This window comes from Leucopleurus acutus, assembly GCF_964270905.1.
Source record: "Leucopleurus acutus genome assembly, chromosome: 9".
Lineage (NCBI taxonomy): Eukaryota > Metazoa > Chordata > Mammalia > Artiodactyla > Delphinidae > Leucopleurus > Leucopleurus acutus.
This window is the reverse complement of record NC_139144.1, coordinates 100,355,762-100,368,964: the sequence shown is the minus strand read 5'-3', so window position 1 is coordinate 100,368,964 and position 13,203 is coordinate 100,355,762. Positions and strand designations below refer to the sequence as shown.

At 37.9% G+C, this 13,203-nt stretch overlaps 1 protein-coding gene across 1 annotated transcript in view; it reads right to left on the bottom strand.

The window, feature by feature from the left end:
• The window catches only part of CNTNAP2 (contactin associated protein 2), a gene marked incomplete at both ends in the record, with an annotated part of 2,035,904 nt that overhangs the window by 1,103,660 nt on the left and 919,041 nt on the right, over positions 1-13,203 (bottom strand). Inside the window, one exon of the mRNA XM_082846865.1 lies at positions 12,571-12,835. Within this exon, the coding sequence (XP_082702991.1) occupies positions 12,571-12,835 (265 nt within the window). The remainder of the gene's footprint in view (positions 1-12,570; positions 12,836-13,203) is intronic.

Here is a 13,203-nt window from a genome sequence, read left to right as displayed (position 1 = left end):
GTGAGACGTGAGAGTGGGGGAGTTTACAATTTAAGACGGAGCAAAGAACGACTGTTATTATCCAAGATGTGGGGAGCCATGTGTACCAGAGGATGGTAGATTATCCTCTGGGGTTTGAGAGAGGAAACGGTACTGAGTTATTACTAAATGTTACGAAAACTGAATCTTGAAGGATGAGTAGGAGTTTGCTGGGGTAGCATTTAGAGGATGGGATTCTTGGCAGAGGGTGGAAAGTAGTCAGAGTTTATGGTGTAAAGCAGGAAAAATGACCCCAAATAACTCCAGCTGGGCTCAGTTTGGGCATACTCATGAAATTAGGACTTATAGGCAATGGAGAAAATATCAAAGTATTTTCCTTGCATTTTAGAAACATAAACTTGGATAACGTGAGAGAGAGAAATGAGAAACAATAGGGAGAGTATGAAAAAGGCTCCTGGGAGAATCCCAATGAGACGTGATCAGGACATCATTGGTATGAGGTGCTGCATTCAACAAATATATCATATGTGTCATATTCAACAATGCCTGATCCTCGGTGAATGAAAGCCAGTGTGTTGAACTCATATGAGAGGCTGTGTAGTAGAATGGCCCAAAGTGCTGACTTCAGACTCAGATATTTTCTGGACTCTTTTTCAAACTTTTCTAACTACTAGCTGGAGTGGTCTAGGTGAGTTATTCTATCTCTATGCCTCTGTTTTTTCGTCTATTTAATGCAGATGATAATAGCCTTTATACCGAGGAGTTATTGAATTCAATGATTTAATACTTTGTGCACATGATCTTTGTTTAAACAGTGACTGAAATACAGAAAGACCTCAATCAGTATTAGCCACTGGGAAATCTGGTTCGAGAGATATATGCTTATAACTGCTATGCCATAGAAACAGGACAGTGACTGAAAAGAAACACTCATTCTGGCAAGTTAGATGGCCTTTATTATCTTTTTAAATGATGGCTTTTTGAACTAGGAAAAGGAACAGATGGAGAAAGCACTTCCAAAGAACTCCGGGCACTTGCTACATCATTACGTGTGCCAGGCAAAGATGAAGAACAAAATTTGAATTTTCTAAAGGTTTTGAACTTGGATACTACAAGAACGATTTTACCATTGATATAAATTAGAAAGAAGGTTTCACAATTGTACCTAACTCACAAGTCAACTGAAGTCTTAAGCAAGTTAATTAATTGTGTAGGACTTAGCACAGTGACAGGCATGGTGTAAGCATTCAGTAGCCATTAGCAAGCATCATAGTCATCACTGCAATCCCAGGAGTAGATGACAGACACATCTGGATGACCCTGCAGTCTCATTTCTTCCAGACTTTTAGTTCCATAGCAGAGCTGGATCAGCAGATCTGAGTCAGCACAGCAGAGAAGCAGACTGATAGCAGCCACTGGGCTCCAGGGGGCCTCCCTTTTCTAATAAGGCAGCTTGTTTGGACTCCTTCCCCCATCATGACATGAAGCATTAAAAGTGAAGGCTCCGGGCTTCCCTGGTGGTGCAGTGGTTGAGAATCTGCCTGCCAATGCAGGGGACACGGGTTCAGGCCCTGGTCTGGGAAGATCCCACATGCCGCGGAGCAACTAGGCCCGTGAGCCACAACTACTGAGCCTGCGCGTCTGGAGCCTGTGCTCCGCAACAAGAGAGGCCTCGATAGTGAGAGGCCCGCGTACCGTGATGAAGAGTGGCCCCCGCTTGCCCCAACTAGAGTAAGCCCTTGCACAGAAACGAAGACCCAACACAGACAAAAATAAAAAAAATTTTTTAAAAATAAATTAATTAAAAAAGAAGGCTCAACATTAAAAAAAAAAAAAAAAAAGTGAAGGCTTCTCTCTACTGGAATCTTGGCGCTACGGTGTCAGCCAACCATCTATGCCCAGTTAAAGCTAAGAACTTGCGGCACTGTTTGTATCAGTACTTTACTACTTCTCTGATTATAGTTCTCCCCACGTCTCTCAATAAACTGTGTCATATCTGTACGCCAAGAAGCAGTAGGCATTTGATGAAGGAGGGAGCTGGAGATTTGGCATAGGTCTGCACAGGAACTGAAAGAGGCATTTCAGGTTGGGAGACGGTTGAAACTCATGTCCAAAGGGGTAGGTGATATTTATAGGCAATAGTGGGTTGCAGTCTAGACTCAAGTCAGCAATGTCAGGATTAAAGATAAAATAACAGGGAATTTGAATGAGGGGGAGGAAGACTGCTGGGAAATCAGAGGTGAGCAGTACTCCAGGATCCCGGCAGGGCACTGGCAGCATGGTGAAATGTCTAGGGATAGCAAAATCTCAGCCTGCGGACAGAGGTTCAGCAACAGGGATTCGATCTCTGAAATGATCCCAGAAAGACTAGAGGTACTAGAAGAATGACTGGCAGATCGGCAGCATCTTTCAGAAAATATCAGATGCTAATAAGTGCTACAGCAAAGACCTAGGCAGCCCTTTCCTTGTAAAAATTAGATCTTAAGGAGTGAGAGAAAAAAGGCAGTGCCTGGAGAAGAAAGGGGACTCAGAAATAACTATAGGAATGCAGTTATCAGAATTAGGGTCTGTGCTTAGGTTAGAAAGGCCTCAAGGGAAATGTGTCAGAATAAAATACATTGTAAAATTGAATTATGATCAAAGATGCGTCCATACACACAATTATTTCCTGATACAATGTTACCAGAGGTAATACTTTCTAAGCAGTATCGTGTGGCTTCCCGACAAATTTTCTTGTTAAGAGCTTTTATAAACAAAGGAAAGAGACTAAGAAATACTTGTGGTAAACATCTCAGAGAGCATCCAGAGGAATCATTCTTCAGGCTGATCCCAAATTAATTTCAGAGGTTCCCAAGTAGCGCTCCAGAAGCAGCAGGAAACCTCTCCCGAAGAGACTCATTTCCACAACTAATTATAATGAAGTCATAGATAACCCAATGAGCCTAAATTCTCATTGCTCAAATTGCTTAAATTCATCAACGAAAAAGAAAGGAAGATGATAGTCCAATGGTACTATTTCACAGTCGGAGTTTCCTGGTTAATTACCCAGGGTAATCCTCATCATGAGGGTTTGGGGGAGGGGTTCCAATTCAATGAGTTTGCATTATTTCAGATTACGAAGGTAAATCTCTTGAGTTTTCTATGCCAACACTATTTTTATTTTGTTAACTATTTAAAACAAAAGTATGTACTCAATGGTAAAGATATCTATGATGTGACAGTTAATTTCACGCGTCAACCTGACTTGGCCACAGGGTGCCCAGATGACTGGTTCAGCATTATTCTGGTGTGTGTCTGTGAAGGTGTCTCTGGGTGCAAGTTACATTTGAATCTTAGCCTTAGTAAAGCAGACTGATCTCCCAGACGTGGGTGAGCCTCATCCAATATGCTGAAGGCCTGAATGGAACTAAAAGGCAGAGTAACAGGGAATTCCTGCTCTCTGCCTGGTGGCCTTCAAGCTGGGACACGGGTCTTTTCCTGCCCTCAGACTCAGGCTGAAACACTGGTGTTCCTTTGGTCTTGAGCCTGCCAGCTTTCAGATTAGATCTCATACCATCAGTTTTCCTGGTTCTCAGACCGTTGGACTCGGAGTGAAATTACACCACGGGGTCTCCTGGGTTTCCAGCTTTTGACCTCTCGGCCTCCAGAATTGTGTAAGCCCATCCTTTCTAACAAATCTCTTCCTCTCTCTCTATACATCCTATTGGTTTTCACTGGAGAACCCTGACTAATACGGTTGACTTATCATCTATTATATAAATCTATATTGTTTAAATGTACCAATTACTCATCTGTCAGAGAAGTTTCAGTTCTTAAACTCATATGAAGCATAAAGTCAATGCATCCGTATATTAAGTTTGGGACTCCTGAGCTGTGTCCTTTGCTGTTCTTGCATAATTCATTTTTATTCTCCTAGTTTGTAGTAGTGATGTCTGATTTTTTTCTCTTTGATTAGTTCATTTGTACAGTCAACTAAAGCTTTTAAAACATGACCCGGTCCCTATTGGGAGTTTTTAACCTCCATTTTATCCACCTAAGTTTACTAAATTTCATCCTCTCCTTGCAACTTTTAAAAATTATTATACACACACACAATCATGTTATATTCATCTTGCCTGAAAAAGGCAAGGAATATTTTAAAAGGCCCCCATACCTTGTAGAAGCTAGAGTGGGTATGGTATCCTGCTGTGTGATTATAAATTAAAATGTCCCCTTTGCTTCCTAAAGAATAAGTCAATGCATCATATCACAAAATGTTCCCCCCAATCTCTTTTTTCTTTCATGTTGGAATATAATGCTTCTATTGATGTGGAAATGCACCAGCATGCAATGAAGTATAATTGAAGGTAGATTTCCACTCAGCTGGCATGATGATAGCACAGCCACTTTGGGAATTGAAATATAATAAAAAGTCAGTTAGGTGACACTACCCAGGAGCAACACACTGTTCACTCAGATGCTTTTTACTTGGCACCATGTGACTCTTACAGCAAGTCTATTTGTGAATTTGGGAGAATAAAATCAGCAGTCTGTGTTGTAGGTATATCCAAGGTTATCTCTATTTATCTCTGTAGATCTGTATCTGTAGCTCTTTGTGCATCTCACTTTTGGCTGTTGCTAAACAAGAGGAGCTGCGCTATCCTAGCACCCATCTAGGCTCCTAAATAAAATGATCACGGTGCTCCATGAATCAGCCTTCCTCAGGCTCCATCTCCCCTAAGAATCCAAAGCCAGGTTTTGTTCTCAGAATTCTAAAATGATGCATTTCTGAGTTTTCCTTGAACACTTTGCATATCTAGAAGACCATCAAAAAGGAAAAACTTCTAAAATCAATTTTTAGATACTTTTTTGGTAGAAGGATATGTAGACTATTTGGAAATAGAGACATTTGTATCCATGGACTCACTATTAAGAGAGAAAAATAAAATCTGTTTTCCCCTGAGAGCTAGCAACAGTTTTAAGGGAAAATGCTTTTATATATGAATTCATCTAGCTCCCCCTCCCTTCCTCCCTCCCTCCCTTTATTTATCCTGAAAAAAAAAAAGGTTTAAAATGAGTTATGTATATTTTCAAATAAAAGCTCATAGACCCAACATAAAATGTTCCATTTGTTATGTAAATGCCATTAAGGAAATTAAGTTGAAGCCCATTGTTTAAGGACACACTTTTAAAACACTGATGTTATATATATGCTTCTGTTTAAGTAGGGAAACTAGACTTTTTAAATCGATATAACCTACTCTATGTAATTTCCATTCATAATGTTGTTAAGCATTATACTTTTTAGGAATATCATTTCACCCTCAATTATTTATGCTTGGTGTTTGTTTTGGAAAATTTGGATATTATGGAAAATGTATTAAGAAATTAGTAATGGACTGACAACCTACCAGTTAGAGATAATTAGTTAGCATTATCCAGCTTTTATTTCATTCAGATCTCTTTTCTAACTATCTATATATTTACCATAATATTGGGGTCATAATCTATATAAATTTTTGTAAACACTTTTATTTACTGTATTATATTTTCCAATGGTATTAAATATTTTTGAGAAACATGATTTCTCATAACATAATAGTATTCCACATAAGGATATACTCTTTAAAATCACCTCTTCATTTAAAATATTTACTTGTTTTCAATTACTGGAAAACAAAGTACTTGACAAATGTGAAGTAATGCCTAAACATTATTATTATTATTATTATTATTTTTGCGGTACGCAGGCCTCTCACTGTGGTGGCCTCTCCCGTTGCGGAGCACAGGCTCTGGATGCGCAGGCTCAGCGGCCATGGGTCACGGGCCCAGCCGCTCCGCGGCATGTGGGATCTTCCCGGACTGGGGCACGAACCCGTGTGCCCTGCATCGGCAGGCAGACTCTCAACCACTGCGCCACCAGGGAAGCCCCTACTTATTTTTTGAGTTACAGAAATCTAAGAAATCTAGAAAATTATCTGCAGTTTGAAAGCACAGAGCTGAAAATCAATTCTCAATAAATAATTAAAACATAAAAAATAGTATTATAAACGAAACCAGTTTTTCTTATGTGAGGAAAAAGAAATCTCATGATGCAAGTTATCACTGAACTTTGAAATTGGTGTGAATTAATTCTTCCAAATATTAATATATTAACTACTTTTTCAAACGTTCATAAAATCAAGAGAGGAGATATCCTAATTGCTTAGGATAGACAGTGCCAGGAGTAGTCCCAGGGAAATAAATTTGCTGAGACTGAACTGGGAACTTGCCAGTATCTGCCAGCAAGTTCCCCAGCTACACACAAAGCCAAGAAAATGTCTACTCCTTAGGCTATGGTCTGAATGTGTGTGTCCCCCAAAATTCACACGTTGAAATTTTAATGCCCAGTATGGTATTAGTAGGTGGGGCCTTTGGTAGGTGCTAGGTCATGAGGGTGGAGCCTTCATGAATGGGATTCGTGTTCTTATAAAGAAGACCTCACAGGCTCCCTCACCCCTTCCACCATGTGAGGACACAGCAAGAAGTCTGCAACCAGGAAGAGGACCCTCACCAGAGCTCAAACAGGCTGGCGCCCTGATCTCAGGCTTCCAGCCTCCAGGACTCTGAGAAGTAAGTGTGTGTATCTGAGCCATGAAGTCTATGGTATTTGGTTATGGCAGCTTGACTGGACTAAGATAACTTCCCTTAAAGCACCCAAATGGAAGTTTATCAAAGGTTTACAGAGGAAATTGTACTACAAAACAGAAATGAAAAGAGACCCCGGAAAGATTCCCATTGGAGACAGAAATACCAAGATGATGTTTGCTGAGTACAGGTTTCTGAAGCAGTGTGGATGCTGAGAAGTCATTCTATAACTGAAGCAATGTCTAGATGAACAGAATGAGGAGGTTTGAATAATTCAGCTTAGCAACCAGTTGATTTAGGAGGAAGACATATTCTGAATGGCTCTTCTAAAAGGCTTTGTTTACGTGGACAGAAATTGATTTTTCTTTTCCAATAGGTGAGAAAGGTCATTAACAAAAATCACTTTCCTTCCACCATATAAATGCTGAACCACATTTTATGACCTTACTGATAGGCGCAGACAAAAATTTTAGAGTATGATTCTAAACATCTGTCTGTAATTTAGTGGCATAAAACTGAGGCAGTTTGCAATAAAAAACTTATTTCAAATGGCAGGGAGGTTTTGTGTGTGTGTGTGTGTGTGTGTGTGTGTGTGTGTGTGTGTGTGCTTTGTTTTCTGTTGTTTGGCGATGTATCAGACAGTAATACACATGGACATTTTTTTTACCACTATTACAATATTATAATACTGTTCCTGGAAGATACATTTAGTTTCCTAATATGGATTCATGGAGTACATACCCTCAGGCAATTAGAACTGTAAAAAATTCCAACTTTCCAAATGAGAAGCCCAATCTGTAGGTCAGTGTTTTCCTAATTATGGGTTGCAGCTTGTTTTTAGGTCATGAAATCATTTAGTGGGTCATGGCGATTTTTTTTTAATGGAAAAGAAAAAAGTTAGAAAATATCAAAATTATGAGAGCACATGGTGAATTTTATTTCATAAAACTTTGTTTCAGTAGGTATTGAGTATGATATAAAATATTTTCTCACTGTTTTGATCAAAATCATTTGAACTTGGAGGATGTTATGCTAAATGAAATAGACAAAAAAGACAAATACTGGATGACCTCACTTATATGTAGAATCTTAAAAGACTAGAAGTCATATAGAATCAAAGAGTAGAATGGTGGTTGCCAGGGGCTTGTTGAATATTGGTCAAAGAGTACCAACTTTCACAGTCAGGAGGCGAAAAAGTTCTAGGGTATCTAAATGCACAGCATGGTGATTATAGTTAACAATACTGCATAGTATACTTAAATACAAAATAAAATAAGAGAGAGATCTTAAGTGTCCTCACCACACACACAAAAGATAACTATGTGAGGTACATGTATTAATTAACTTGTTTGTGGTAATCCTGTCACAATGTACATGTATATTAAAACATCACATTGTACATCTTTAAAAAAGCCACACTGTACAACCTAAATATATACAGTTTTAATTTGTCAATCACACCTCAATAAAGCTAGAAACAATTTAGGGGTACAAAATCATCTCTAGGTCCACCTTTCCCAGGGTAGTAGATATGAAAGTTAAAATGAAAATTATTCTCAGAGTGAACAGATGTTATACATTTGACCCTTTCAGCATTTTTTTTTCTTTTTAGCACTTATTCCTAGTTAAAGGTAATGCATAAATATATATTCACCAGTCAGTGACCTCTGTTCTAAATAGAAATAAATGTAGTGGAATGTTTTATGAAAGTTGATGTTGCAACTTGGAAAATATTTTCACAGAGAGATAACCCACTCTGCAAATTCAAGGTTACTCAGAGTTTGACTAATTTTTACAAGTCATAGTCAATAACTAATGAGACTTAAAAATTAATCACAACTTAGAGGGAAAAAATGCGAGAGGGTGAATAATATATTGAATAGTCTCTAACTTATCGAATTTATTTTGAATTCATCACCAAAGAACAATATTTTCCAAGATGGCTTTTCAACCAAATGACTTACCTTCATCCTGGACTACAGAACTTATTATTTAGAAGTAGCACACACGTGTGTGTGTGTGTGTGAACAACAACATGTTATTAGTGTTTTATTCTTCTAGATTTTCGTTATCTCCTACATTTTTGCAACCAAGCTATTTCAAAAAAGAAGTAAAATAGGACTTTCATTCTTCAGTGCTCATGCTGTTGATAAGAATAGGGTAGATATAGTTTTCAGTGTATAAGACTTTCACCTCCAAGGTAAAGGAAATTGAAGATGATTCAAAGAGATGGAAAGATATCCCATGCTCTTGGACTGGAAGAATATTGTTAAAATGGCCAAACTGCCCAAAGCAATCCACAGATATAATGTGATCCCTATCAAATTAACCATGGCATTTTTTTCACAAAACTAGAACAATAATCCTAAAATTTATTCGGAAACACAAAAGACCCAGAATTGCCAAAGCAATCCTGAGGGAAAAGAAAAAAGCTGGGGGCATAATCCTTCCAGACTTCAGACAATACTACAAAGCTAAAGTAATCAACACAGCATGGTATTCGCATAAAAACAGATATATAGATCAATGAAATAAACCCAAACACCTACAGTCAATTAATCTTTGACATCGGAGGCAAGAATGTACAATGGAGAAAAGACAGTCTCTTCAGCAAGTGGTGTTGGGAAATCTGGACAGCTGCATGTAAATCAATGAAGTTAGACTACTTCCTCCCACCGTACACAAAAATAAACTCAAGATGGCTTAAAGACTTAAATATAAGACAAGACACCATAAAACTCCAAGAAGAGAGCATAGGCAAAACATTCTCTGCAATAAATCATAGCAATATTTTCTTAGATCAGTCTCCCAAGCCAAAAGAAATAAAAGCAAAAATAAACAAATGGGACCTAATCAAACTTATCAGCTTTTGCACAGCAAAGGAAACCATAAACAAAATGAAAAGACAACCTAGGGACTGGGAGAAAATAACTGCAAATGATGCAACCAACAAGGGCTTAGTTTCCAAAATATACAAACAGCTCATAAAACTCAATATCAAAAAAACAACCCAATCTAAAAATGGGCAGAAGACCTAAATAGACATTTTCCCAAAGAATACATATAGAGGGCCAATAGGCACATGAAAAGATGCTCAACATTTCTAATTATTAGAGAAATGCAAATCAAAACAACACCAGTCAGAATGGCCATCATCAAAAAGTCTGCAAACAATGAATGCTGGAGAGGGTGTGGAGAAAATGGAACCCTTCTACACTGTTGGTGGAAATGTAAATTTGTACAGCTACTATGGAAAAGAGTCTTGGAGGTTCCTTAAAAAACTAAAATTTGAAGTATGATATGATCCAGCAATCCCACTTCTGGGCATTTATCTGGAAAAGACAAAAACGCTAATTCGAAAAGATACATGCACCCCAATGTTCATTGCAGCACTATTTACAATAGCTAAGGCATGGAAGCAACCTAAGTGTCCATTGACAGATGAATGGATAAAGAAGATGTGGTACATATATAAAATGGAATATTATTCATAAAAAAGAATGAAATGATGCCATTTGCAGTAACATGGATGAACCTAGAGATGATCATACTAAGTGAACTAAGTCAGAGAAAAGACAAATATCATATGGTATCACTTATATGTGGAATCTAAAAAATAATACAAATGAACTTATTTACCAAACAGAAATAGACTCACAGACATAGAACATAAAATTATGGTTACCAAAAGGGAAAGGGAGGGGAGGGATAAATTAGGAGTATGGGATTAACAGACACACAATACTACACATAAAATAGTTAAACAGTAAGGATTAACTGTATAGCACAGGGAACTATATCCAATATCTTGTAACAACCTATAATGGGAAAATAATCTAAAAAGAATCTATATTTGAATCACTTTCTTGTACACCTGAAGCTAACACAGTATTGTAAATCAACTATACTTCAACAATAAATGAATAGGGTATATATAATACAGAATGATTTCCCTTTGTTAAACCAAATATTAGTGTGCTCCATGTATGGGAAAAAATGAAAATCTTTGAAACATAAATACTTTCTTTGGACTATATAAGAGTGAGACTATATAAAATTTTGGGTTTCACATCTGTTCTCCTTAATTTGCACAGATTCTTAGCTAAATTGTCAAAAACACCTGAAGTCTACTTTTATCATATTTAAGCAAATCTATTAAGGTAAATTAGTTATTGCATATTGGATTCCTTTGTTCTTTCTTTTATATTTTAATAAACACAGTTTAAAACAGATGAGAGTATCTTGGAGTCCTAAATTAGACCAAATTAAATTAGTAAATGTCTATTATTCACTATGTTTAAGATCCTATTCTTTTAATTATAATGGTTCCTGTTATGTGGAAAACCACCAAGAGATTGGGTTTGCTCAGTGAATGCCAGAAGGGAGGCCTTCATCCTTATATTTTTATGTGTTTAAGCATTAGAAAAGAATCATTAAACATAACAGAATCTAATGGGGAATTTCTCAAATGTGGTCAATATTTGTATGTGTATTTGTTTTATGTGTTATTCTGGTCTCTCCAGATAATTTCTATTTGTTCTAAATCTCTCCGGGTGGATTTATACTGGGAAGTAGTGCTAGAATATGGTGATCAATCATTTTGACTCTGGACATTCAGGGAGAAAGCAAAACTAACAACATAAGAAAGAAAAAGTAAACATCTAGGTATTTCACTATAGCTTTTGATTTCTATAATTCAGAGACATCTGTGACATAACGGTTCCTGTCTTCCTTGAGTCCTTTTAAGTAAGAGTCCACAAAGCCAGGCCATACAGAAGCACACAGCCTACTGTATGAAAAGATACCTATCCTTGAGCAGGAGATATTCTGTGTTCAAGGAGCCACAGTGCTGAATTCAAACATTCCTGGAGCACCTCTTACGTTACAGGTGCTGCTGTATATGTGGGGCATGGCTTCTGCCTTCAAGGAGCTGATAGCATAGAAGAGAAATGAGATGGACCAAATCATACAACATGTTAGCAACTGTGTCAGGTGTGTGCATATGGTGTCACGAGTGAATACGGAATATTTAGAAATCAGAGTCCACAGTCACACAGTTGAGCCTTCTGTTACGAACTTCTTCTCTTAGAATTTGGTACATCTGTAAGGGGCTCAGGAAACATTCTTTCTCCTTCTGTCTTCCATTTCTAAATAGTTCTTTACTTAAAATAAATACTTACTTAAAACACCTATTGCAAGAAACATCTAGAGAAATTTGGTGATTTTTAAAAATTATTTATCAGTCCCATATCATACATTATTCTCTTTGTTTATGACATCTCACTTTGCAATCTCAGTTTTCTTTGCACCATCATAATCAAGGAATATTCCAAGGTCGCCAAGTTTGTTCAAATAACAACAATATTACCTAAGTCTCAGTTTATCACACCACTACCATGTCAAGTTTAAAAATTACTCTGCTTAGCCAGGCCAGTCTGCCCTCAGTCGATACATATCTCCTGTCATTCCTGTTTGTACTCACCCCCCTTTTTTTCTGACACGTTGTACAAATTTAGCAAGATCACTTTGAGCTTTTGATTCAAGCAGAATATACCTTTAAAGTCATAATTAAATCAATAGTCTTATTACTAATAGTAAAAGGTATTTGAATGCCCATAAGGTCAAAAGATAAACTACTCTTTCTTATGTTAATCAAATAAACATTCTTTGTTTTTAAACATATAACATTAACTTAGAGGAGTATCCACTGCTCTATTCAAAATGAACTAGCATTTGCAAAAAAAAAATGGAAGATTTCAGTCCTCTGAGACGGTCTCAACCAACTTTCCTCCTCGCCCACCCTCACCATATCAGCGAGGTTCTGTTTCCCTCATTCAATCCGCACTCAGCGCAGCTAAGAGAGTACCTCAAAAGTCTGATTCCAAACATAATCACGAGCATGTGACACCAACACAGCAACAACAGAACTTAAGCTGTGGAAATCACGATAGTTTCAGGAGCGAACACTGAATAGATTTCACTGACCTGAGGAAATATCTATCTGGCTCATCTTGGTCTGCGTGATGTTGATGTGAACGCTGACTTTGCTGTCAGTGAGGTCAATCTCCACGTTGCCCAAATGATCCGCAAAATGACTGAAAAGCAGGAGACCATTGGGGTTCCAAGTCCTGAACTGGAAACTAACCGAAAACAGGTCTTGATGAAGCCGTCCAGGCACCTCCAGGTAACTGGTAGCATTGAAAAAGACAGGTACCGTGTAGGGCTCCACGCATGCGAAACTCAAATTTCCCTGGAAAGCAGAAGGGCATGCTTTAAGGAAAGTGTAGAATAAAATAAGCATCCATGGAAGACAGTAGACAAAGCGACAGTTTTACAAATTTCAAAGCAGAACTTGAGCCTGTGTGAAATTCCCACGTGCAGCAGTGTGACACGGATGCAGCAATTGGATACCTCGGCATGTCCTTCCTGCTATAGCTAACAGGATACGGCAGTTGGCTACCAAGTTGAGGGATTCGTACAAGCACCATCCAGCATGAAATTGAGAGACTGACAGCCTGATGTGATGGGCTGACCATGGAATGGATGTGTCCCTGTGTGGTGGGCTTGGGTGTGGACCACTGGACCTTCTGAAGACAGCAAGGAGCTGCTTTTCCCTCC